This window comes from Talpa europaea (assembly GCF_964194135.1).
Source record: "Talpa europaea genome assembly, chromosome: 7".
NCBI classification, from domain to species: domain Eukaryota; kingdom Metazoa; phylum Chordata; class Mammalia; order Eulipotyphla; family Talpidae; genus Talpa; species Talpa europaea.
In genome coordinates this window covers 52539733-52565778 of record NC_140074.1, presented here as the reverse complement: position 1 = coordinate 52565778, position 26046 = coordinate 52539733, and the positions used below count along the sequence as shown (strand labels likewise).

Here is a 26046-nt window from a genome sequence, read left to right as displayed (position 1 = left end):
ACCTGACCTGTCTGACTCCATCTCAGAATTTCAAGGACTGAAATAACAGACCCAGAACATTCTGTTTTCCAAGTCTCACCCCATCCTCTACAAAGTCCCTCTTGGTTTAGCTGCAAATGAGAAATGGGCCTGCTGAAACATCATGGTGTTAGTCACGAGGGGCCCCATCCACTCACCCCAGTAGCTCCAGCTGTTCGTGAGAAACTCATCACTGTGCAAAATGCCAAGAGCCTCCAACAGAACGTCAGGGGACAATCAGCGTCACTCCAGATTAGACAAATGGCAAAGAAAGAAGGTCTAAGAAGGAGAGATGATGAGACCAAACAGACCCTGAATCCACGAGAAGCATTTTCAGGCAACTCCAAGGAAAGATACTGAACAAACCACCTCAATGCCTAGGTGAGGCAACAGGATGTCAAAGGAGATTGGGGCGGGGGTGTCTTTACAGGGCTTAAAAGTAGGGGGCTCATGAGCAAGGTTGTCTAGAAAGATGGAAGAGAGTCGGCATTCCGTTTCTGCAGCAGGGTCTGGCTGGCTGGCGTTGCACCCAGAGGGGGACAGTGTTGGAAGACTAGCAATAATCATACTGAACTCTGAGCTTTGAAACTCCAGAACCACCCCACCCCCCAGCAGGTCAAGATGGCATGGGGTGCTGCATTTTGTTAGGGTGGGAGAGTGGGGGAGAGAACAACATCAGTGAGGTCTTGAACAGATCTGCAATGGGCTTGCTCTAGGCAGGGACTGGAGCTGGTCTCTGTGGGACATCAAGCTGCACTGTGTTACCCAGCCAAGAGAAAACAAACTAAAAATATGGTGGAGGGAATGCTTGCAAGGGGCTGGGGTTGAATGGATGACAACCTGGGCCCCTTTTCATCCCTGAGATTCTGTAAAACATTAAGAAGCAAGATACTTGATACAAACTGATCAGCAAACAGCAGCGTACAATTATTTATTTAAAATTAATTCACAAAGCATAGAATGCATCCTTTTCAGGTGTGTGCTTCACTCATACACTTTTTAGTATACCAGCAAATCTGTGCAACCATCACCGCTATTCAATTCCAGAACATTTCAAAACACCCCCCAAAGAAATCCCATACTGGTTAGCAGTTACACCTACTTCCCTCCTCCCCCAGACCCTGGCAACATGTCCATAGACACTTCCTGCGTCTATGGACTTACTTATTCTGGATATTTCAAATAAATGGAATCATACAAGACAAGACCATAACGGTTTCAAGGTTCATCCATGTTGTAGCAGGTGACGGTACTTCATTTCTTTTTGGAGTTGAACAGTACAAGGAATATTTTGTACTTGGAAATATTTTGTTTATCCACGCACCAGCTAATGGGCATTTGGGTTGTTTATTTGGTTATGTAAATACATAATGTTAATCCCTTCTCTAAAATTTAGGAAAATCAGTAGCAAAATGATGAACAAGCGAGCAAAACAGTCAGCAACTGGTATTTAGAAAAGGAAAACACCCTTGATTTTTAGGTTATGTCAATTTTCAGGTTAAGTCAAGAGAAACAGAAGAGGGTTATCCACCCCAAACTCCTAATACTGTCCAATCCCAGGTCTGAGTTGAGTCCGTCCACTAAGCCATCAGGTTAATGCAATGGGAAGTCCTTGGACCAGTAGGAAGAACTAAAATCCACAGTTCAGATCAGTGGTTTTCATTGATCTTCTGGAGCCTCCCATGGTTGCAAGGAAGTAACTCAAGGCCAAAGGGAGGTTGAGTCAAGGGTAGACAGGACTCTGGGTTCAGCCCCCACCCCTGCTTTAACTAGTGCAGCTCTGATTTTAATTGCTTTACTTATTGAGATTCCTTTTAGAACCCCTTTATTTGTTCCCAGGAGGCCATGCAACCGTGGTCTAGGTGGCTGCAACATACCTGGACTGGAGGTGGGTTCTCATGGTGCTGCACTTAAGAGTTCTTCTCTGGAACCTTAATGGTGACTGTCTTCACCTCTGTGTAGGCTTTCAGCCCATCCTCCCCCAGCTCCCTCCCATTGCCAGACTCCTTAAAGCCTCCGAATGGCGTGTGGCAGGTGACAATGTTGTAGGTGTTCACCCACACCGTCCCAGCCTGGAGGGCCTGAGAGAAATACAAAGCCTTGTCCAGGTCCCGGGTGAACACAGCAGCAGCCAGACCATACCTGGTTTTGTTGGCCCTCTCAATCACCTCCTGGATCTTCTTGAACTTGAACAAGGGCTGCACAGGCCCAAAGATCTCCTCCTTGGCGATCCTCATGTCATCTTGCACACCACCAAAGACCGTGGGCTTGATGAAGAAACCGCGCTCCCCAAAACGCTCTCCGCCGCAGAGGAGCTTGGCCCCCTCCTTCTGGCCGAGCTGGATGTAACCCAGGATTCGTTCAAACTGTTCTTTGTCCACCTGGGGCCCCTGCTGGGTGTCCAGCTCAAAGGGATTCCCAACTTTCCTCTGCTTAGCTTTCTCTACGGTTCTCTCCAGAAACTCATCATAGATGGATTCCTCAACGAAGGTGCGGGAACCCGCACAGCAGCACTGGCCCATGTTGAAGAAGAGGGCTTCGTGGCACTGCTCCACGGCGTGGCTCATGTCGGCGTCGGCCAGCACAATGCTGGGGCTCTTCCCTCCCAGTTCCAGGGTAACTCTCTTGAGGTTGGAATCGCCAGCCGCCTTCTGGATCAGGTGGCCCACCTCGGTGGAGCCGGTGAAGGCCACTTTGTCAACATCCATGTGCTGGGCGATGGCCGCTCCTGCTGTGGGGCCGTAGCCAGTGATGATATTCACTACCCCAGGGGGAAAACCTGCTTCCTTGATGAGGGAGGCCAAGTACAGGGCAGAGAGGGGGGTCTGCTCTGCAACCTTCATGACCACAGTGTTGCCTGTGGCAAGCGCCGGGGCAAGCTTCCAGCCCTGCATGACCAGGGGGAAGTTCCATGGAATGATCTGGCCACAGACGCCAACAGGCTCATGCCGGGTGAAGCAGAAATGCTCCCCGTCCATGGGGATGGTCTTGCCATGCCACTTGTCAGCCCAGCCAGCAAAGTAGCGGTACACCTTAATGACCTCATCCAGGTCCAAGACATAAGACTCCTGGAACGGTTTCCCATTGTCCAAAGTCTCCAGTGAGGCCAAGTAGACACGATCCCGCTCCACCAGGTCAGCCAGGCGGTTCAACAGCCGGCCCCGCTCAGAGGCATCCATCCGGCGCCATGGAGATCCCAGGCGGAAGGCCTCTCGGGCCGCTTTCACGGCGAGATCCACGTCAGCCCGGTCCCCTTCAGCCACGTGCCCGATGACCTCTCCCGTGGTGGGGTTGACCGTGGGGAAGGTCTTCTTGCTGACCGCATCATGCCACTCATTGTTGATGAACAGCTGTTTGTAGCGGATGTCCGGGTTCCGGATAGGGGTTGGGAGAGCCGCTGAGGAGTATGGGGCTGTCCTACCTCGGAGACAAAGCAGCCGGGGCACCAGGAAGCGCAGCATGCTGACTAATCTGGAAAGAGGCTGGAGGAAGCAGGGTGAACAAGTGTTGGGGTGGGCCGCAGCTCTATGTGCCAAGATTCTAAGAACAAGAATTGTGGGCTCCCTGATGGTGCAGTGGGTTGAGAGCAGCACTGTGAAGCTGTCTGCAGCCTCTGCAGCGCCAGTTCGATTCCCGGCTGGCCAGGGAGATTCCCACATGGTGCAGCAGACCTCTCCTGTCTCACCCGCTGCTCCCCTCAGCAGTGTATTTCAGTCCTTCTGCCTGTTCTGCTCCCTGCTCTGTCTCTGGTGAATTCTCTCACCCTCCCGCCCCTCTGGCCTGCACCCCCAGTGCTTGTAAAAATAAATAAATGTTTAAATAAATAAATAATAAAAACAAGAATTGTAAGGAGTACAAAAGACCTGAAGAACTCTCGTCTAACTGCATCTATCCTCTGGCTCACACCCTCACCTGAGTGGGGTCTTTCCTCAACTGGTCACCTTTTCAGCAAGGTTTTCTCCGACCAAATGAAAAGGCTACTGCTACAAAGCTGATTTGCAAACAAAATGCAAAATGTATGGATTTATAAAATTGCAACTTTCCTCACCCCCAGCACTAGTTTCCACATCTGGGCTTTATTTTTCCCAAATAATATATCTACATGCCTGTATTTTTACTGTCTGCATCTCCCCTGTACATTATCAGTGCCATACAGCAGGGATGTTTTTTCCTGTTTCATTCATTGTCATGTCCCTGAGCAGCTGCTTGACAGACAGTTACTGAATGATAACTTTAGACACATCAAAAAAAGCAAGGGCCCTGCCAGGTTTCCAAGCACCATATGAGTCAATGGCACCCAGGAAAGTCCTCCCTGGAGGGGTGGGAGGGAGTGGAGCCAGCAAACCTCTCTTAGGGTCTGCCCATGCTGGAACAAAAGTCACCTTGGAGCCAACAGCCCTGCGTCAGGGAGCAGGGGTGCAAGGGGAGGTGGGGATCACCAATCCAAGGCGCTTGGGGTGGAGGGCTAAATAGGCAAGAGAGGCGGTCACAGATGAAGGCTGGCAAGTAGCTCATGCCAAGCCAAGGCAATTCCCACTCCAAGGCCCATGAGGTTTCTGCCTGTGCCTCCACTTGCATATGGGGAGACTGTTGCTCGATGCACCCCACTTTACAACTTGCAGGCCACCTTAGGAGTTACTCATGGAGCCTCCCAGAAGCTCTAGGGTGACAGGGGTAGACGATGACTCCCATTCTGGAAGAAGGCTGGGGATCTGAAATGTTCAGGGGCTCACCAAAGACACACAAGAAGTAAGGATAGACGCGTCAGCCCGGGTTCCCACAAACTCTGGGCAATTTTAGCGCCCACTTTGCTAAGCACCGGACTTTCTGTGTCAGCACGCCCCTTTCTTCTAGGGAGGGACGCTCAGCTGGCTGGAGTCTGGCGGCCGGGTCGGCCGGCGGGCGCGAGCGTGGAGATGGGGTTAGCGGGGAGGTTGGGGGGCGGTCTGCGTCTGGGGGCCCATCAGGTGCCATCCTAGGCCCGGGGTTCTGCAGCGCACGCCGGGAGGAGAGGGAGATCTCCCCTTTCCCGAGATGGCGAAGCCGTGGAGCAGAAAAGCAAGCCGCCGCCGCGGGCACGGAGGAGCGGCGAGCCCAGGGGACCGGGACGAGAATGGCGCTACTCACCTGCGGAGGCTCCGGCTCGGCTGCCGCGCAGGTTCAGCTCTCCCGGGTCGGGTCCAGCCTCCCGGGTCGGGTCCAGCCTCCCGGGTCGGGTCCAGCCTCCCGCGGGGCCGCGCCGCGGATCCCGCCTCCGCGCAGTCGGGTGGCTCGGCCGCCAATGAGGCGCCGCCGGGCCTGGGGCGCTGCGCACGTGCCGTCCAGCTGACCCCGCGGCTCCTCCCTCCCAGCCCAGAAGAGGTGGAGGTGAGGCTTGGGGAGCGGGGGTCTCTGGTATCCCCTGTGCCGAGGCCTGGTTTTCCGCGGCAGCCCCGCTCCGCGTCCCGGCATCTCACACCCGGCAGGCGCTCCGGGCCGCGCCTGGGCTCAGAGCCGGGGTCCTGGGGCGCTGGTTCGGGAAAGGAAACGAAGACCCAGAATGGGGCTGGGACTTCACCAAGTCACAAGGCGAGATCTTCTGCTTTCGGAGGCTTAACCTCAAGTACACTTTGCATTTCCTCCAAAGGCAGGACGCAGCGTGTTCCATAGCAGTCCTCGAGCCTCTTCGCGACATTTTGTGTCTCCCATCTCATCCCCGCCACGCCACCTTGGCTCACCAGATTTTCATTGTCTTCTGAAACCGTTACTGCTCCTTCCCCACTTTCTTTAAGATTTTGTATTTGTGCATTTAAAACATGGGAATTTTTTTTTTGTCCTAAGGACAAACAGCATATCACAATGTTGAAAGCCTGAAAAAAAATTGTCTTCCATCCTTTCGCCCAAAAGTTACCGACTCATCTCACCAGTATTTTTCAAAAGTTCTCTTAATAAAAGTGAAATCAGGGCCTCCCTGTTGGCGCAAAGGGTTAAGTCCAACCTATGAAGCAATCCGCAGCCTCTGCAGCACGAGTTAGATTCCTGGCTGGCCAGGGAGCTACCCACATGGCGCAGCAGACCTCTCCTGTCTTGCCCGCTGCTCCCCTTAGCAGTGTATTTTGTCAGTCTGCCTGTTCTGTTTCCCACTCTGTCTCTGGTGCATCCTCTCACCATCCACACCTGTGGCCTGCACCCCAGTTCTTGTATGCATAAATAAATAAATTTTTAAATCTTTAAATATATACATATACACTTACAAAAAAAAAACCGAAATCATATGGTGACCTCTATTTTGCTGCCTGTTTTTTGGTTAATACTACTATGAGCCTTTTGTCATGTCACTAATTACAAGATGACATCATCCTCTCCAAGGTGGCAGAGAGTCCATGGTAGGGTGGACCATTGATGGACATTTGTTGTCTCCGTCTTGCGTTGCCATAAAGCTACTAAGAGGGACATTGGAATATACCTTTCTCACTCATGCAACCTCCAAGCCACCCTCCTGGCTGGAGAAGGCATCCTAAAAAAAAAAAAAAAAAAAAAAAAGCTGAAAAATAGAAAAGCTCAATTATTTCTGGTCTTTTTCTGCAGCTGGAGTTTGGAATATGAATTAGCTGCTGCAGATTAGCAGTCCCCCTGCCAGACATGGAAGGCCAAGGGGGTTGTCTCTTGGCTTCACCAGCCTGATGGCAGAAAAAGAAGGATATTTGTTTGCCTTAGCGCTCCTTGTCCTGGACCCTTTCCCTGACTTCCTGGATGGGGGCAGCATCTGTGGCTGTGGCTCCTTGAACTCCTGCTCTCCGAATGCTGCCTGCAGGATATGTCTGGATAGCAAGGAGGCTAGTGGGTCACTGCTATCTGTTCTTATTTTTCTGTTTCCCCCAACAACAGCGTAGCCCCTGGCAAAGACCCTTTTGCTCCCCCACAGCAAAGGCCAGCCTGTCCCCTTTGACACCTGTGTGGCACTATGTGGTTAATGAACTAATGGTTATTTGGTGAGTCATTAACAGATCTCATTGATAGAGATAGTGAGTCCAAGACAAAGTGAGGGTCAGTCCTCCCGTGGTCACACAGCATAGGAAAGTTGCGTGTGTGAGAGAGGCCGGTGGCATGAGGAAGTAGCCCTTTGGGGAGAGTTCAAAGTCAAAGTAGAGTCCTGAAGGAATGGGGGTACCCACCTCAAAAATCAAGGGACAAGTTTGTTCCCTCCAAATCTTCAAAGGGCAAAAAGCAAACATGGTTTGGGGAATCCTATAAGGTAGTGTCAGACTACTAAGGAGAAGTTCTAGAGGCAGAGGAAGGGTTTCCTGAGCAAGAAGAACAGGCTAAAGATGGATGGAAGAAGCTGCCTTAAAAGGAAAATAAGGAGAGATAAACAACCAGGATTTGGCAAAATCCTGTAGATGAGAGTACCAGATAAGGACTGAACTAGACTTAGTCATGCATCAGCATTGTGTGGGGAGCTTTTAAAAAATTACCATCTCCCTGGGTCCTACCTGCAGAGCCTGTGGGCAGCCTCACAACCCAGAGCTCAACTGCTGCACCACCAAGAGAGGCCCTTCATTTTTTAATTCCCATTTCCTATAACTTCTTCATGTCTTTTTTTTTTTAAAGATGTATTTATTTATACAAGAATTGGGGTATAGGTCAGAGAATTCACCAGAGACAGGGCAGGGAGCAGAACAGGCAGATGGACCTGTTGCGCAATGTGGGAATTAAAAAATGAAGGGCCTCCCTTGGTGGTGCAGCAGTTGAGCTCTGGGTTGTGAGGCTGCCCACAGGCTCTGCAGCGCCAGTTCGATACCTGGGCACCAGCGAGGTTCCCACCAGAAAAAAAAAAAAATGAAGAGGCATGTAAAAAGCAAGCCAAGATAGACTTTTTTCCCTCTTTATCTCCTAAGTGACCATGTGCATTCTGTGAATGTTACACTCTGTAACCACCACCCAAGTTTGGATGTTGTCAAACCAAACCAGTCCTGGGTATTTGCCATAAACTCAGTTTCCCTCCTGCCTTTCTTCTTCCTCCTTCTCTCCCTCTGAGGCTCAGAAAGGGAAAAGGACTGGCTCAAGGTCACACGGATGAGTGTCGACCTTCAGATTAAAGTCGCTCTCTCGAGGGCACACAGCTTGGGCAGGAAAGTAGCGTGTGCAACAGTGCGTGGGCATATGAGGATGCGGGTTTTACCAGGGGCTTTGAGGGGTTACTGAGAAGCACTATTTTGGGTTTTGGGGCAGCTTAGAACAATAGCGACTTCCCTGCCACTAGTATAAGAGAAAACCCCAAAACGAAATGGCTTCCATGAGAGAGGTTTATTTTTCTACCACGTGAAGGAAACCCAGAGATGGACTGACTAGTATTGGGATGGGGCTCTGCTCCATCTTCCTTCTGATAGTGGAGGATCCTTCTAGAAATCTGAGGAAGAAAAAGGCAGAGGGACATGCATTTGCAATTTGAGAAGAGCACTCTTGTTGTATGTGTCACCTCTAATTTCCTGGGGGGGACAGATGACTCCAAGTTAGGTTATTAAGATCAGTGGGTGTTGATAATGACTTAAGCTGGCCCAAGGGGGCTCTTCATACTCTCTCCATTTTTGTGTCTATCTAAATTTGTTTATAATAAAGTTTAAAAATGAGAAAAGATTATGTTACCAAATCAATAGCATGTAAAATCCCAGTTCAAAGGCTCTGTAATGACTCTGTCCTTTCATGACCCATATGATTAGGCCTGAGGGATCCAGGTCTTTATCAAAATTCATGGTTAATTATTGGACAACAACCTCAGAATTGGGCAGGGATGGTACAAACGGCAGGGAGCTGGGCATCAAAGCCTGGGCCCTGGTCCCATTCCCAGCCTCTGTGTGTGACCACAGCCAACTTCCTCCCTCTCTCTGCTCAGTCTCCTCCATTGTAGTAAGGAGGGGATGGGGAAGGTCAAAAGGGCCACAAGGAGATCAGGGCTTCAGAAAGTTGTAGTAAAGCTGTTAAAAAATGTTTATGGTTAGCAGAGTCCTTGGACCACAAACTTTGAACCCTGAATGCTGCTATTTGTGAAATACAGACAGTTGACTTTCCCATACTGTTATCATCGCTGGTGGTGCGCTGTTATGAAGCAATGGTTGAAGTACAAAGGGTTGGCAGGGTCCAAGTGTATCTTCACACATTTAGTGATTGAATGATCCTGAAAGGTTGCTCCATCTTGAATGGCACACGGAGCAGACTTGCTGAAACAAACAGGGCATCTGACACCTAGGCGACCAGGAGTGAGGAAGAGGGAGGAACACAATTCAAGGAGCCCTTGACCATCACCTCTATTTACACTCAGTTTTTTCTGTTTCAAAGACATTTCCTCAGCACAGCCTTCACCAACACCCAGCAGTTTCCAGCTTCGCAAACATCTGCCATCCGTCATTCTTCCCTTCGCTCAGCTCTTATTACTCGGGACTCTGTTGCAGAAACCCTGGCAGTGAGGAGAAGAATCAGACACCGTCCCCTTTCTCAGGCCACTTGCAACCTGGGGAGCCAGACGCACATGGAAATCTGTGTGTTTCTCTCACATATTGATAGTATGAGAAAGCCAAGAGGAGCCAGGAAAGCAAAAGAGCAACAAAAAAGGAACAAAACTGCCTGGGAAGGTCAGGCAAGGCTTCCTGGTAGAGGTGATACTTGGATTGAATCTTGCAAAACAAGAAGGGTGAGGGTTGAGATAGCATTTCTGGATGATGCTGTGCAAAAACATCACCTGTGCAAAAAAAGCCAGAGGTGAGAGGAAGCAGGTGGCTTGGGGGACAGTGAGTAGCTCCTGGAATCTGGTGCCTGGAGTGTGATAGGCAGGGTGAGGACAATGAGAGAATGGAGGCTGGACAGATCATGAAGGGCCCGAAGTCTCATGCTAAGGAGTTTCTGCATTTTCCTGAGGTCTTTAAGGCAGGAGGTTGACTCGGTTAGATGAGAACCATTTAATTTCATGAGCTGGCAAGGCAGTGAGTAAGGACTAGCTTTAGCTCTGACCAACAGAGACTCCAGTAACAGTGGCTTACACAAAATGGGAGTTGTTTTCTCTAAATAAATACAAAAAGGCTGGAGGGAAGCAGTCTAGGAGATGATAATACTCAAGACCTCATATGCATCCCTCCCTATTCATCATTCGGCATCCTTGGTCACTGTCTTCACCATCCACAATGGCAGCTACCACATGCATATTCCAGGCAGCAGGATGAAGGGAAGGATGGAGACAAAAAGGCACAGTGTGTATGCCTGGTGCTCGTAGGGAATGATCCCCAACGCAGCAGCCCTCAAACGCTCCCACTTGCCTCTCTTTTGCCAGAACTTAGTCACATGGTACAATCAGCTGCAAAGGAGGCTGAGGAATGTAGTCTTTATTCTGATGGTCATTTGGGGGCATTCTGTGACTGTATGGGAAGACAGACACTGGGATAACTAGGAGGTTCTGCCATAGATCTTGCCAACTCTGCCATGAGGAGACGTGTTGTCCTTTTCAGTTGACAGATGAGGACCTGCGAAAGAAAATGATTCCCTCATAAGTGGTGGATCTGGAATCCAAAAGCTTGGCTTTGAATGTGACACTCAAGCGCTAGGCAAACAACTGGAGGTGACTGACCTGGCCAGAGTCTACCCTCCAAATCTGGTTCCAAAGATCCTGCCATGTGTCAGCTTTGTGGGTCCTCCAGAAGGCGCAGCCCCTCCCTGAGAGGATCTCCATGAATCAGGGACAGATCAAGGGGGCTTTAGAGGTTCTGGCCCAATGCTGCCATTGGGCAGATGGGGAGACTGAGGCACAGAGAGGTGAAAGGTCCTTTAGGGTCCATAGAATGGCTTAAACTAGTACCCATAAGAAGAATCCACCCATGGCACACTCTTATTTATTATTCATCTGGTGTTAGGTGTGGTGATTAAACAACCTTTTCAGATAAGCTGAATCCTGGTTTAGGCATCAGCTTCGGTTGGTTGAAATTGTCCAGGGTTTGGATAAGAAAAGTATTTCCCATTGCACATCTGCTCACATAGATTATGGATCATGGAGAATTCCTCCCTCAGATGAGTGGTGTGTCTGCATAGGAGGAGGATAGAACCACAGAGGAGAGGGGACTTGAGGTTTAGTAGGCAGCTCCCCACAATGTGGGGCCAGAGGCCTGGATCCTACCTCTCACTCTGTGACCCTGAGCCTAACTGCCTACATAGTGAGAGGATGGGGTTAGATCATAGACCCGAGTGAAATCTTACACAGGAGGCCAATATCAAGCCAGGTGAAAGGAAGCCACTGGGTGGACCTCCACCCTCTGAGGACCCCTGAGACAGCTCCAGGGGTCTCTGTGATTCCTAGCTCTGCCTCTAGTCCGAGGTATCTGGGTAAGTTCCTGAGGAAAGGACAGCATAAAGCGAGCCAGGAGCAGGCATGAGGGATTGTGGCATCTACCTTTTCCACAAGAGTCCTTCACAGGATCTAGACCAAGTTCTGTTCTTCCAGGATCAACTTCTTGAACCAGACAACCTACTAGAAAGAAAGATGGGGTCCCTGGCTGGACAATGGCTTCATTCTCAACTGCAGTCCAGTCCTTTCATAAGCTGGGCACCACTCTGATGTAAAGAGTGGGAGAGGCTCTTGGGGATGCTTGAGCCTAGGAAGGGGCCCATTTCCAGGCCCAGGCATGTTTTCCAACCCCTAGTAAAACATGGGCATTGACTAGTGAGCATGGAGCCTGGCTGTAATGTTTCTGGGCCTGGGTCTGTGCCCCTCCTGGGCTAGGCCTTATTTCTTTGGATGTTGAGTCTTGGGGAGGTTTTAGGGGCCCAGGGCAGCCACTGGGAGGCCAGAGTGGAGGTGGGTTCTGCACTGTCATACATGCCTTGCACTCTGGAGTTCATCACTGTGAAGGGAAGATGATTTAGTGCCATCATCCTGACTGCACCAGGCAAGAGCCTGAATCCCAGGGAGAGATAGGGACTTGCTCCCAGCCAGGCAGAAAGCCTGGGCAGGGCAGGGCATTAAAACCCAAGTCTCCACGTTTGCATCGAGAAGCCTCTGCATCTGCAGCCTTGGAGGTGCAATTACTGCCTGCTGTATCAGCAGCGCCTTTAATAAGCATGTTTATGTAACAGGTTCTCGGCTCTCAACACCCACAGGGAAAGAGAAGATAATTCAATCTTGTTTTCCAGTTAAAAGAAAAACAAAGAGGAGGGTAATGAGGGACCAGAACAACCCTCCAGCTGACCAAGGCCAGGATCTCAGATTACATTCCACCCAAGCCCATCTTGGATGACAGATGACGGGACAAAGGGATAGCTGTACTGAGTGTGGCTGTTTATTCATCAAACAACATTTGCAAACCTGTTTAATCATTACCTGCTGCTAATCATCAGCACCATCATCTGCTTCACTGAGCAGAGAGGTGAGGAAGGGCGCCCTCCCCCCTCACTTGGAATAGCCAGCTTCCGCCCCACAGAGCTTGGATCTGCCCCTGCTGCTTTACTGGGTTCCAGCTCGGCTCTTGCAGACCCCTGGGTTCCATTCCCAAAGCTCTTCAGTGCTAGGAAACTGTTTCTCCCTCCGGCTGAAGAGCATCGAGGAGCACAGAAGAGGAAAAGCAATTATTTTTGAAAATTCAAGCTCACCCCTTCAGGGAACCCTTGAGCACATAGAAAACCAAGTTCCTGGTCTTAAAACCTGAAGGACTATAACAATTCTGTTTTGTCTGCTGAAATCCGTGTCATCCTGAATATGTAGGTGGGTAAGTTCTTGCAACCTGCAGGCATGCTGGGGGCAAGATACCCACCTAGGTGGCACTGGAGCAGGTCCCCGCTCTGTGCTTTGAGCATGGCACAGGAATCCCACAGAGCCAGAGGGGCTAGATTAGACCCTGTCTTGTGTCTCTCTGGAGCTTGAAATACTTGATTTAAATGAACCTGAAAATGTCACCGTGTTAGTGATCTACTGAATGTTCCTGTTTGTCCTGCAAATTCTAAGGAGGTCTAGAGCAGGGGACACTGAAAGATGATCCATTGTCCGAACTGAAGTAGACTAATAGCTGATATTTAGTGAGGATTTATTCTGTGCTGAGCACTTTGCAAGGATTACCTCCGTGGGGCTTGTCACACCCATGTGGTAGGAACCTATTATCTCTGTCCTGGAAGAAGAACATGGGGAGCAAAGTGTTGCTCAGCCTGGCTGCCCACTGGGGTCACCTGGGGGCTCATAAAAAACATTGATGCGCAAGGCCCCCCAGACCACCTAACCCCGCCTCCAGGGATGGGAGCTGGTCCTGGGCATGATTTGTGCTCACCCGATTCTAGCGAGTAGACAGTGTTGCATAATTTGCTCATGGTCACGCAGCTAGTCAGGCCTCCCTTGAACATGCAGGTAAGCAAGTCAGCCTTGACCTTCCCAAAGGAACTGGAGTTCAACAACAAAGGCTATGTGAGCCTGAGACCTCCACCGCTTACCCCTTTGAGGCGTTACTTATCTCCTGCTCTGAACTTTAAACTTTCCTGACTGTACCAGATGGACACGACATCAGATACTTTGTTGTTGCTGTTGCCATCCCAACAAATTAGCACAAACTTGTGTTTTGAGAAAACATTCATTTATTGTCTTGCAGATCCGGAAATCAGAGATCAGTTTCACGGACCCAAATCAAAGTGTCAGGACTGCACTGCCTCCTAAAGCTTTTGGGGAGAATCCATTTCCTTGCATCTCAGTTTTTAGAGGGTCTTTCCTTGCATTCCTGGGCTCCCCCAAAGCCAGCAGTGCACCTACTCTCTTTTATAAGAACGCCTGTGGTAGCATTCAGGGCCCACATGGCCAATCCAGGGTCATCTCCACATGTTAAGATCTTTAATCAATCACATCGGCAAGTTCTTTTTTCCCAGCTAAGATAATACTCACAGGTTCCAGGAATTAGGACCTGAATCTGTTTGGGATCTTAGCCCACCACCCTCGGGACACAGGGAGACACACTCACTCATGTGTCCGCCCAGGCTCCAAAGCCACTGTGATCTGGCTGAAGGCAACTGGGTTGAAAACATGCTGGTTGATATTAATTTGGTCCGAATGACAGTTTAGTTAAGAGAAAAGAAAGATCTCTATAGCCAGCCTCCAGGGTGACCCCATCTCCGCTCCACTCCTGGCATTAACACCCACAAAGTATACTCTCACCCCACAGTGCAAGGAGGTCTGGTCTGTGTGACCTGCAGCATGTGGTGGAAGCGAGGGTGTATGGGGCGACAGAGATTAGACTCTGAATTACTGAGGCTTCTGTGCTGGGCATTTTCTGTCTGATCTCTCACTCTGGGAAGCAAGCTGCCATGTGACCTTTGGAAGGCCCACCTGGGAGAAAGGGGGGGCTCCTTCCAGGCTGTCCATCCCCAGGATTGTGCACGGGTCAGCAGGCTAGCCTGGAGCTGGCCTGCCAGCAGGTGGCTGCAGCCCTGGCCAACAGCTTGAGCACAACCGCATGAGAGAGTCAGAACCAAAACCACCCAGCTGAAGCCCTTCTGGCTTCCTGAATGGCAGAAGCTATGTTTCAAGTTGTTAAACTTGGGGGCAATAATGACTGTAGTGAATAACCTCAGTCTCTGTTCTTGTGATAATTTTTAGTTCCCCAATAGGGCATTTTGGGGTACTTGGAGCACTTTTGTCTAATTTCCAGAGGATACAGAAATAATTTTTCTGTTTTATATATTTACAGTTTATTTTTAGTCATTGACCTCTGTGTTCTTATTTTTTGATATGAAAAAAAAAAAAAAACAGAATGACTCAGAACCATTCGATGTCTAAAAATGGGGATTCTCTGGGACAGAGCACACAGCTCATCATTGGGATGTCACTGACATGGGGCTGGGTGGAGCTAAGTAGGGCCCCTGCAACCCCACGGGCCTTGTCAAAAGGCAGGGTCTTCTGGTACATCCTCAGACACCGCCACTTGGACAGGGGAAATACCTCCCCAGCAGGTGTCCCTGGGGATTCTCATGAATACCTGAACCCTAACCCTGCTCCAGGTCCGCTCCCCGCTGCTGTTGAAGGGATGTCTGCTTGGGCAGCCATGGCAAAGTGCTACAAAATGAATGGTCTACATAAAGAAATTTATTTTCTCTCAATTCTGGAGGCTAGAAGACCAAGGCGAGGGACTGGCAGAGTTTGTTTCTGGGACAAAGCTCTTCCTGGTTTGTAGAAGGGTAGGGGGCCTCCTTGTTTTGTCCTTACATGGGCAAAGGGAGGGAGAGAGAGGGGGGAGAAGGAGGGAGAGAAAGGGAGAGAGAGGGACAGAGGGAGACAGAGGGACACAGGGAGAGGAGGCGAGAGGGAGAGAAGGGCCGCTGGTGTCTCACGATGTGGGAACTTGTATTACTGCGTGCCTCAACTATTCTGTCTTTGCCCTGACTATCCTTTGCTTTGCCTGTGCTGTGCCTCTCAGGGTGCAGAAACAGGGAAAGTTGATAGGGAACCCCTCAGGGCAAAAGTCCTGGTACGAGAATCCATACATGCTGAAAACAGCATGTGCAGAAACAGGGAAAGGTTAAGATAGGGAACCTCTCAGGGCACAAGTCCTGGCGTGAGGGTCTAAACATGCTGAAAACATGCTGCATGTGCAGAAAACATAGGAAACATGCTGCACATGCAGAAACAGCAATAGGTGTTGTAGCCAGAGTAGCACAAACACTGAGACTTTCCTTGGCTTTCTCCTTATTTCTCAACCTTGGCGGGTGCAGCTGGTTTCACATCCCCCATATACTCGAGCATTCCCCGTTTTCCTCCTGGTTTCTTTGATCTTTTTACTTCCTGTCTGATTCTAAATAAAAACAAGACTGCCCTTGGAGCTGGGCTGTCCTTTCTTGGTGTAGCCCCTCTAGGCTTCTCATCGTTCTGGACATGGACTCTGGGTAACCCATGTTCATCCCGCCGCCACACGTCGTCGTTACGACACACCATAAGGACACTAATCCCGTGGAGTCAGGGCCCCACCCATGACCTCATTTAACCTTCTAGGCCCCTGACTCCACATAGGGTCCTTTGGGGGTTAAGGCTTTAACATATACGTTTTAGGGGGGCACACTACTCTACAGCAGGCGGGTGCAGGACGCACAGCTGCAGATTAGAGAACACAGCTGCTGATTCCCAGGGAGCTGCCTTCCAAGTTAACTGGGCTTTGGGGAATGGGAAGAATTTTACTGTTTATTCATTTTTTTCCCTGATGATATAAACAATTTAGAAATTGGAGTGAAGAGGAAAATAAAATTCATCCAGTGACAACCAGCGTTTCCATTTTGGGCATTTCTATCCAGTTTTCTTTTCTATGCATTTGCATGAGCTCCTTGGTGAGGCAGGGATCCCCCCACCTCCTCCCAGACTCCCTTCTCAAACCCATCTCAGGCTGGCCATCTTACCCATTCTCTGCCACTTACCTCTTCTCTGAGGTCCTGCAGGCTGGCTCTGAAGTCAGACAGACCTGGAACGGAGTCCTGATCCTGACTCTCATTCGCTAAATAACCTTAGGCCCATCGCTTAATCTCTGTGTGCCTCAATTTCCACATCTGTGAACAGTGGACACCAATAGTACTTATTGCCTTAGGTAGATATAAGAAATAAATGAAGTAAACCTCTTAGAGACTTAACTTCAATGCTGATGGGAAATATGAGGCTCAGAGAGGTGGAGGCACCAGTCCATAGTCACACAGCGTGTCTGTAGGAGAACAGGGAACTGAATCCAGGCTTCCTGGGTCCCAAGCCTGGGCGCCATGCAATGCCTTGGAGAGATTTCTGTTGGGTTGTGCAGACCCAGTGAAGGGTTCAAGACAAGACCTAGGAAGAACCAGAGTGAGAACCAAGTAAGAAATCCATTTTCAATCCCAGCAAAGGGATGTTTTCCTCTTTTCCTTGAGAGCCAACCCTGTGCTAAGTTACTGTCTGCTTTATGCTCATGAACGCTGGTTTTCACACATAAGGAAGCAATCATTTATAGGCGAGGCTTGGAGAAACCCACACACCTTGGAGCCAGTGTTGCACCCAGGCAGAGAACATGGGCTTTCAAAGATAGCAGAGACTGCCACCTGCCGTGGGGGTGATTGCTTATGTTCACTTAAGCCAGAGTCTCCAGCTAGATATGTAGGTACCATGGGCTCAGTGGGGATCCTCCTTGATTAGGACAGGCAAATGTATCACAGGCACTCCATGACCCCTTGCAGAATGAACTTCTTTCTGAAAACCTCCATCTTCCCTTCTAAACCCCACCCCCCACCCCACTTCCTCCTTGACCTTCGCCTTCATCAGAACTTTGGGGAGAAGTGCAGTGGAGTTGAGAATCACCCATTCGGCTCCTGAACCCAGCTCCTCTGCCTGCTTTCTTCACTTCCGAACATTTCCCTTCTGGTTCTTGACCTCAGTTTCCCCACCCGCACACTTACTACCTTGAAGGCGCTCAGGTGACCTGCCGCTTTCCTTATCAGCAGTGCACCCACCTGCTGCAGGCAAAGGAGACCCAGCCTGAGACTGAAGGACTGGAGTCATTCACACCACAGAGTGACCGATGGTGCTTTGTGCTCCGAAACTGCCTTAAAACTAGTCTTAAAAACAGAAATAAACATGGGGAGTCATTTGCCTCAGCATTTTTATCATTTTATCTGACTAAGGAAGAGGGAACTACTTGGATAATGAGGAAGATGACAGAGTTTGGGACCAGGAACCTCTTCTCAATGGCCTGTGGCAAGACCTGATCAGATGGGGCTCAGTGGCCCAGGCTCAGCCTCTCTGAGCCTCAGTTTCCACATCTGGTTACAGCTGCCCCTGTATGAGTAACCAGTGAATGACTTATGAGTAACCAGTGAACCAGCACAGGGAAGGCACCTGGATCAGAACAGAGCCCCCAGTGTGTGCTCAGAGGTGCAGGGGCCTCCTTTCTGATGTGGGGCATGTAGTCATGAGTGGGATGGGCGGGCATGGAAGGGAGAGCCAGGGCTATTCTGGCCATCCAAGAAGGGAGAAGGGGGAGTGAGCTCCCTGTGGGCTCCTCCCAGAAGCCCCTATCCCTACATTCCCTGATGGGGGGTTGCAGAGTGTGGAAGCTGAGGGTTGGCAGTGGGACAGGCCTGGCTGCCGCTCCAGGTGCCAGGTGGGGTAGAGGGAGAAACAGCTTGTCTCGAGGCAAGTTGGCTCTGCCCATTGCTTTGTTTAGCTTCAAACACTCGACTTCTCACTTTTATTTGAAAACCTGTGTCTGATATGATGGTCTGGCAGCTGGTGATAAATTTGGAGAGCTGCATCTGGGCCATGAGATGGCTTGCATGTGTGTGTGTGTGTGTGTGTGTGTGTGTGTGAGAGAGAGAGAGAGAGAGAGAGAGAGAGAGAGAGAGAGAGAGAGAGAATCCAGTCCTCTCTCTGCCCAAGATCTCGTTCATTCATGCATTCAATCACTCACTCACTCACACATGCTCCCATCTCATCGCTACCAGGGGGGCACTATCTTCTAGGCTCTGTGCTAAATGCTGGGATCCAATGGGTGAGCAAGACTGACATGGTCCTTGTGCTCAGTGTGTAGGTTCTTGTAAGAGAAGGGCCATTAGTCCATCATTAGTTAAGGGAAACACACAAGCTGGTGTAAAGGTCAAAGTCATAGTGTTCTCCAGGACTGGAATAGGCTACCAGCAAGGCGGTTAATGAGCCTTAACCAGATGGAAGGGGCTGGTGAATGTGTTTCTGCTAATCCATTTACCCAGCAGTTATTTACATGACTCTATGCCCAGCACATACTAAGCCCTCAGCAGGGTTAGCACCCACCTGCCGGGAGCTCCTTGAGGGCTGTGTGGAGGTGTCATTATTCTCCCCTGGGCTCTCCATGCTGGACCTGGGTTTGATTGTGCGATAGAATTTGGACCCTAGGACTAAACTGGAAAGCCATGCAGGAAAGCAGAGAACATTTCCTGGCAGAACAGGGACTTGGGGCAGGAGGGGCCCGGATGACCACTGCATGGCTGTGCGTGCGGGGAAGCGGGAGAGCTGGGCTCCAGCCCCAGTGCTGTGATTCATTCACCATGTCACCTAGGGAAGCCCTCTTCCTCTCTGGTCTTGAGTTTCTTCAACTGTACAAGAAAGGGGTTAAAGCCGCTCAGTTCTTCAGGGGTTCAAACCACAGAGCCTACAACAATGTCTGGGATGGAGGAGGGACCTAGGAATACCTTTATCTTTGTCCTAGGTGGAGTTGGGAGCAGAGCTTATGACAAACAGCACTCACTACCTGGTGCCACTCACACTCTCACCCGACCTGTGCATAATCAGGGTTATTTGATAATCTGAGCAACACAGCATGGTATTTCTACAGCAATTCCCACATCACTGGGTCTGACAAGTAAATTTCCTTTTAAGGCTTGATGTTAAATATATTTTAAAGTGATCATAGTTCATTGAAAAGTTTTCAAAGTGGCCTCCCTGGTGGCACAGCGGTTGAGCGCTGGGTTGCGAAGCTGCCCGCGGCCTCTGCGGCACCGGTTCGATCCCCGGCTGCTCCCCGGCCACCAGAGGAGGGTCCCACATGGCACGCAGACCTCTCCTGCCGCCCGCTGCTCCCCTCAGCAGTGTACTTCGGTCCTTCTGCCTGCTCTGCTCCCCGCTCTGGCTCTGGTGAATTCTCTCACCCTCCCGTGCTTCTGACTGTACCCAGTGCTTGTATAAACAAAACAAACAAACATAAATAAAACATGCCTCTAAAAAAAAAAAAAAAGAAAAAAGAAAAGTTTTCAAAGAATACTTACAATGTGGTGATAGGTTCTGGGGCGCGTGAGCTAGCATTCCAGATCTCTCTCCATTTCCAGAGACTAGAATGTGGAAAGGGAAATGGTAACTTTCCAGCAGACATCTGCGAACACCAAGAGGAGAACCTCCCCAGTAGCCCCCGGCACCTGGCAGGATGTGCTGAGACTGTGGCCCTCCACCTCCGCGGCGTCCTTCCGGTGAACCCGTCATCCCAGGTCAAGCAGGAGACAAACATCAGGCAGAGCCTGATGGGAGGACCTTGGACAGGATCTGCAGCCAGGACTTCTCCAGACTGCCAGGGTCATGAAAAACAAGCAGGCCGAGACCCTGTCATGGAGCAGAGAACAGGGTGACAGGGTGGCCTGCAACGGATCATGGAACAGAACAGGACATTAAAGGAAAAACTGGTGAAATCCAAATAAAGTGTGGACTTAACTAGTAACATACCAATGTCAAATTGCTTTGTTTTGATGAATTTCTTTATTTTGGTAAGACTAACAAGGGAACGTGGTTGGGGGCAGTTAGATAGGATCTCTGCACTATCTACTCATCTTTTGTGCGAATCTAGGTTTACTCCTCCCCCAAACGTTTATTTGCTTAAAATGAATTTGGAAGAAACATTTTAGTATTAAAATAAAAGCCCTTGGCATGAAAGGAGGGAAAGATGATAGATAAAAAAATACCTTAGTTATTTAAAAAAAATACCTTTGGGGGCCTCCCAGGTGGCGCAGGCGGTTGAGTGCAGTGCTGTGAAGCTGTCCGCAGCCTCTGCAGTGCCGGTTCGATCCCCACCGGCCTCGAAGCAACCCACACAGCGAGCAGACCTCTCCTGTCTCACCCGTTGCTCCCCTCAGCAGTGCATTTCAGTCAGTCTGCCTGTTCTGTTCCCCTTTCTGTCTCTGGTGAATCCTCTCACCCTTCCACACATCTGGCCTATACCCCGGTTCTTGTATAAATAAAATAAATCTAAAAAAAAAAAGTGAAAGCAGTATTTAAAATAAAAAATAAAAAGTAATAATAAATGCCTTTGAAATATTTGGCCTACTTGATGGGGTTAGGATTTTGGATAGTTACAGAATTCCTAACGAAATTTTAGAAACTAAACCAAACTCTGAAAATTTGTGTCTAGTGCTGTCTTACACCTTCATGCTTCAGCCCGGTGCTCGAATTAGAGGACTGACTGCACATGGTGTAGTAAAAGCATTGGAGCAAGCACTAACTCTGCCAGGAGGGGATAAGGCTTCCTGGAGGACAGGGCATTTTGAAAAGGATCTTGATAGATGTACAAGAGTTATCAAGGCAGCTATCAGGCTAGGAATCTGTCATTATATGCAATTCATATTTACTGGGTGCCTACTACGTGCCATCCACTAAGCTAGTCTCTAGGGATTCCTCTGTAAACAAAACCAAGAAATATCTGTCTGTGGTGCTGTTTTGTTTCCTTGTTTACTTTCCACGACTAATAAAACTGCACAGTTGTAATTATGGAGTGTGTTTGTATCTTTAGGGACGTGCAGTCTAGAAATAGCAACTACTGGGCTGTGTCACCTGCCTTGCCCTGTAAGGATACCACTGCAGGTGCTGCCTGTGGGCCCAGGCCACCATGTTCTTACATGGCTGGTCCTACAGGTATGCTACCTGTAGAGTTGCACAGGTGTTTGGCTCTATATTCTGCTGTCATTGTCTGGAAATGCATAATAATTTTACTGTTGGACTTGTGTTTTATAAGTGAAATCTAACAAGACCATAGAGAATGCATGTGTACACAGGGGACATGCTGGGTGGCATCAGCAGAGGCAGAAGCAGCTGTGCTGGCAGCTGCCAGTTTGAAAGAGAGAGGGCCCTTCAAATCTCAGTACCTGGAATTCTACCGCATTCTTTTTTTTTTTTCATTAAAAATTGTTTTAGTGAAGTAACTGATCTATAACATCATATAGATTTCAAGTATACAGCCCTATAAATCAACATCTATATATATACATTTTATTTGTCACCAAGTCTAGTTTCCATCCTTCACCATCCAACTGACCCCTTTTACCTGATTTACCCACTCCCCTCCCTTCCGACCACCACTATTTTGTTCTTAGAATCTAAGAGTTTGGTTTTGTTTTGATTTGTTAATTAGTTTTGTTTATCTTCCCCATGAGTGAAATCACACAGTGTTTTGGGGTATAGAGTTCTATATCATCATATCTGTATGATTCTATATATATCGATCAGAATTCTCTCTCCATCTGCCCTATGTCACTAAACATAATACCCTCTAAATCCACCTGTATTGTTGCAAAGGGCAGGATCTCAGTGTTATGATAGCTGAATTTTACTACATTTGAGGGACTACATGTCAGGTCCTGTGATTGATAAGAACCCTAGTTATGTGTCACTACACATAAGGAGGGCGAAAACGCTAGCTTTTCTTGACATTTCGCTTTTGTCCCATTAAAAAAATTTCCATAGCAAATTTGGAGGATAGAGAAAAGAAAAAAGGGCTCCATAGACTTGAAACCTCAACAAATAACTACTAACATTTCAGTCTATTTCTTTCTAGACTTTGCTATGCATATTTTACACTGTTTAAATGCTATGGAATATGTATTCTATCAAGTGAACATACCATATTAACTTCCTTTGACATTTATGTGGTTTCCAAATTTTTTTGTAAGACTTTGCTTTACATCTTTGTGCATAATTGTACTTTTAAATAAGCTGACTCATTTCAAAAAAGCACAAAGTTCTTCATGAATTTCAGATTATCTCTGAGCCCAGAGTTTTTGCTATTTGTTCGCTGTGGTCTTAGGTGAGTGGTTCACGCTTGGGTTTGGTTCCTTCAGCACCAACATCTCCTCAGCCTTCGAATAATAAATTTAAAATAAATTTAAATGGGCAAATTCCTTGGAAGTCACAAACTACCAAAGCTCCACTCGGGAAGAAACAGATAACGTGAAGAGCCCTGTGTTGGTTCAACAAATTGAATTCATAATTGAAAATCTTCCAACAAAGGAAAGCCCAGACTCAGATGGCCTCGCTGGTGAATTCTCACATTAAGTTATTTAAGGACGAAATTATAACAATTCTACACCAACTCTCACAGAAAATAAGGAGAGGGAAACACTTCCCTGCCGCAGACCAGCACAGCAGTAGACGATGAGGCCACCTCAGGGTTGAGAGAAGCGTGCAGGGTGGTCAGGGAGTCGGCGAAAGAAATGACACACAGACACACTTCAAGAGTGAAAATCTGAGTGTAATTTTCTTTAAGTTTGTGACTAGTATATATATGTTTTCTAAAAGCACAGGAATGAATATCAAAGAAATTAGCTTGCTCGCTGGCTCAGTCTATCACTATCAGGGAGGTGATCTACATAACAAGCAATGACCATTATAGAAGAAAGGAGGAAGTTTAGAAAGACAGATAAGGGATTAAAGTTTGTAGTTCTAGAAAGACAGGATAAGATTTTTAGCATTCTTGTAGTGGTTCTTGGTGGTCGTTAGTTATCTTTTGATAAGCTTCTGCCTTTTCAGGGAACTTCTGCTGCACTTTCTCTGCTTCAGGCTGTTCTCTCCCCGCGCGCTGGGCACCAGCCGGATCTAGGGACCGTGGCGAAAGCCATTCCTAAAGATCACTGCGGGGAGAGGTGCAGCAGGTAGGGTTTTGCTGTTCTCCCCCTGCGCGCTGGTTGCCCAGCCGGACCTAGGGACGGTTAGCCCTAAAGGTCACTGCAGGGGGAGGTGCAGCACTTCCCAATCCTTTTTAGAAACAATTACTTCTCTGATACCAACAGCAGACAAAAACTTTTAAAAAAAGAAAAAAAACTATAATCCAGTATTCCTTATGAATATAGAAGTAAACAGTTTTGACAAAAAATTTTCAACACAAATCCAGTGGGACACACAAAAGACCATTCAGAATGGTCACCCTGAGAGACAGCCTACATGTGTGGCAGCAGGTGGATGGATAAATGAACAGTTAACATTCATGCAATGAAACACCGCTTGGCAGTGAAAAGAAATAAACCAGTACATACGATATGGATAAATATCAGGTGTGTATGGTTAATGAGAGAAGATATTTTCAAGGCTGCGGACTGGATAATTCTATTGATATGACTTTCAAGAAAAGATGAAATTATAGGAACAGAAAACAGACTGCCAACTGCCAGGAAGGGGAGAAAGGTGGCCCCCAAGGCACAGCATGGGAATTTTGGGGTGATAGGTAGTTCTGTGTCTTGAGGGAGGGGTGCTTATGACTGTGTGTTTGCCAAACTCGTGAACTCTAAATCCCACAACATTCATTTTTCTCCATTTTAATAAAAGTTAAAAAGGCTATCTATAAAACACTTCCATTGATGACATTCTGGCAAAGGCAAAAACTAAAGGAAAGTAAAATAGATCAGTGATTATAGGGACTGGGATGGAAGGAGGGGTCTGACTCCCTAGAGGTGAGAGGTAACATTGGGGGTCATGGAAAGATGCTATTTCTTGATTTGGGGGGCATTAACAAGTCCATATGTGTTTGTCAAAACTCAAAGAACCGTGCACTTAAGATCAGTGAGTTTGACTCTGTAGATTATGCCTCAATACAGCTGATTTCAAACATCTTTATGTCTGAACTCTTCCCTGATAACTGGTTCATCTGGGGCAGCCATTCCTAAAGGGACATCGATGCACATTTTTTTCTATGTCAAATGACTATCGAAAGCTTGCCTCTAAATTGTCAGTTTTCTCATCTTTGAAATGGAAGACTGACCATTCTGCTCTTTTAATAACAGAACATGGCCTTGAAGTTGAACAGTTCTGGGTTCAATTTCAGTCTCCATTACTTCCCAGGGGTATGGCTGTTTGGGCAAGTCAGTTAGCCCAGTTAGGCCTCAGTTGCAGTTTGAATACCAGTGTTTACCTCATTAAAATATTGAAAAAGTCAAATGAGATGGCCCATACAGAGTTTAGTGCAATTTCAGACACTAGACAACACTCCATAAATGGCACCTGTGTGCTCCAGTCCTGCAGGTACTGTCAGGGACATGAGGCAACCCTGGGGTGCGCAACTGTGATCGATCAAATAATGGGCCCCTAAAGACTCCACATGCTCGTACCCAGAAACTGTGGGTGTTACCTCATATGCCCAAAGGGACTTTGTAGGTGATTAAGTGAGGGATCTTGAGATGGGAAGCTTATCCTGGAAAATCCTGTGGGCCCGATGTAATCACCAGGCCCCAGGAAAAGGAGAGGCAAGAGAGTCAGCGTGAGAGATGGAGATGTGGCAATGGAAGCAGACACCAGAGTGAGGCAAACTGAAAGCCAAGGGACACAGGCAGCCTCAGAAAGGCGGAGAGACAAGGAAACATCCTCCCCAGAGTCTCTAGAAGGGATAAAGTCTTACCCACCCATTTTAATGTTGTGTCTTCTGGAACTCTAAGGTAATAAATGTGTTGTTTTTAACCACGAAGTTTGCAATCTGTTATATCAGTGAGAGGAAGGTCACGCAGCATCTTGGGTGAAGTGATCCTATAATCTATACCTTGGGGACTTGGTGTGGTACCTGAATGACATGGAGCTCAATGTGTTCTTATCTGATGAGGGTGACAGAGCATGCAGAACCCGGGCAAACATGGCAGCTCAGAGGACAGTTCCTCCCCACTGTGACTGGCTGCCTTCCTCCTGGCCCACTGCCCCGCCAAGTGGAAGCTCAGGGCTAGCTTTTCTCCATGCACAGCATGGGTCCTCCCAGCCCCACACCATGAAACAGTTGCCTGTGGGCTGGACCTCACACAGAACTCCCTGTTAAAGGATGCCTGACCCTCCTCACCCTCTGAAGGATTATCCTGGAAACTTTGCCCTACCTGGCTGGGACCAGTTTGGAATTGGAGGTGATTTTTCAGATCCTGATTTAGGGTAGGAGGGTGAGGCATGGAGGTGCTTTCTTATAATGTCCACTAGAGGGTGCTGTGTACATTTGTATAGGGGACTGGGGCTCTGAACACAATTCTAGGCATGGGCTCTGTCAGGTACTCAAGAAACAAGGACAAAGACATCCCCACACATGTGCCTCCCATCAGACACAAATTATCATACACATAGCACCCACTCAGCACATGTGCATAAAAGCATATATTAATGAAAATAGTCACGTGACCATAGAATACACAGACACACCATGTACATTCCATACACATTCAAATCCACAGATTCCATGGCAGAATTTAGAAGACTCAAATAAGGAATCAGGAAAAAGACTAATTATGATAAAGTAAAAATCAAAATCAACAGGCAACTATAAACCAGAGACACATTACAGAGGG

General features: G+C 48.4%; 1 protein-coding gene across 1 annotated transcript; it reads right to left on the bottom strand.

Moving 5' to 3' along the window:
• Positions 1–1928: 1928 nt before the first annotated feature.
• ALDH1B1 (aldehyde dehydrogenase 1 family member B1) lies at positions 1929–3479 on the bottom strand (the record flags this gene model as incomplete). Its single annotated transcript, XM_084236389.1, has 1 exon — positions 1929–3479. The coding sequence occupies one exon, from the start codon at positions 3477–3479 to the stop codon at positions 1929–1931; it is 1551 nt and encodes a 516-aa protein (XP_084092515.1).
• Positions 3480–26046: the final 22567 nt, after the last annotated feature.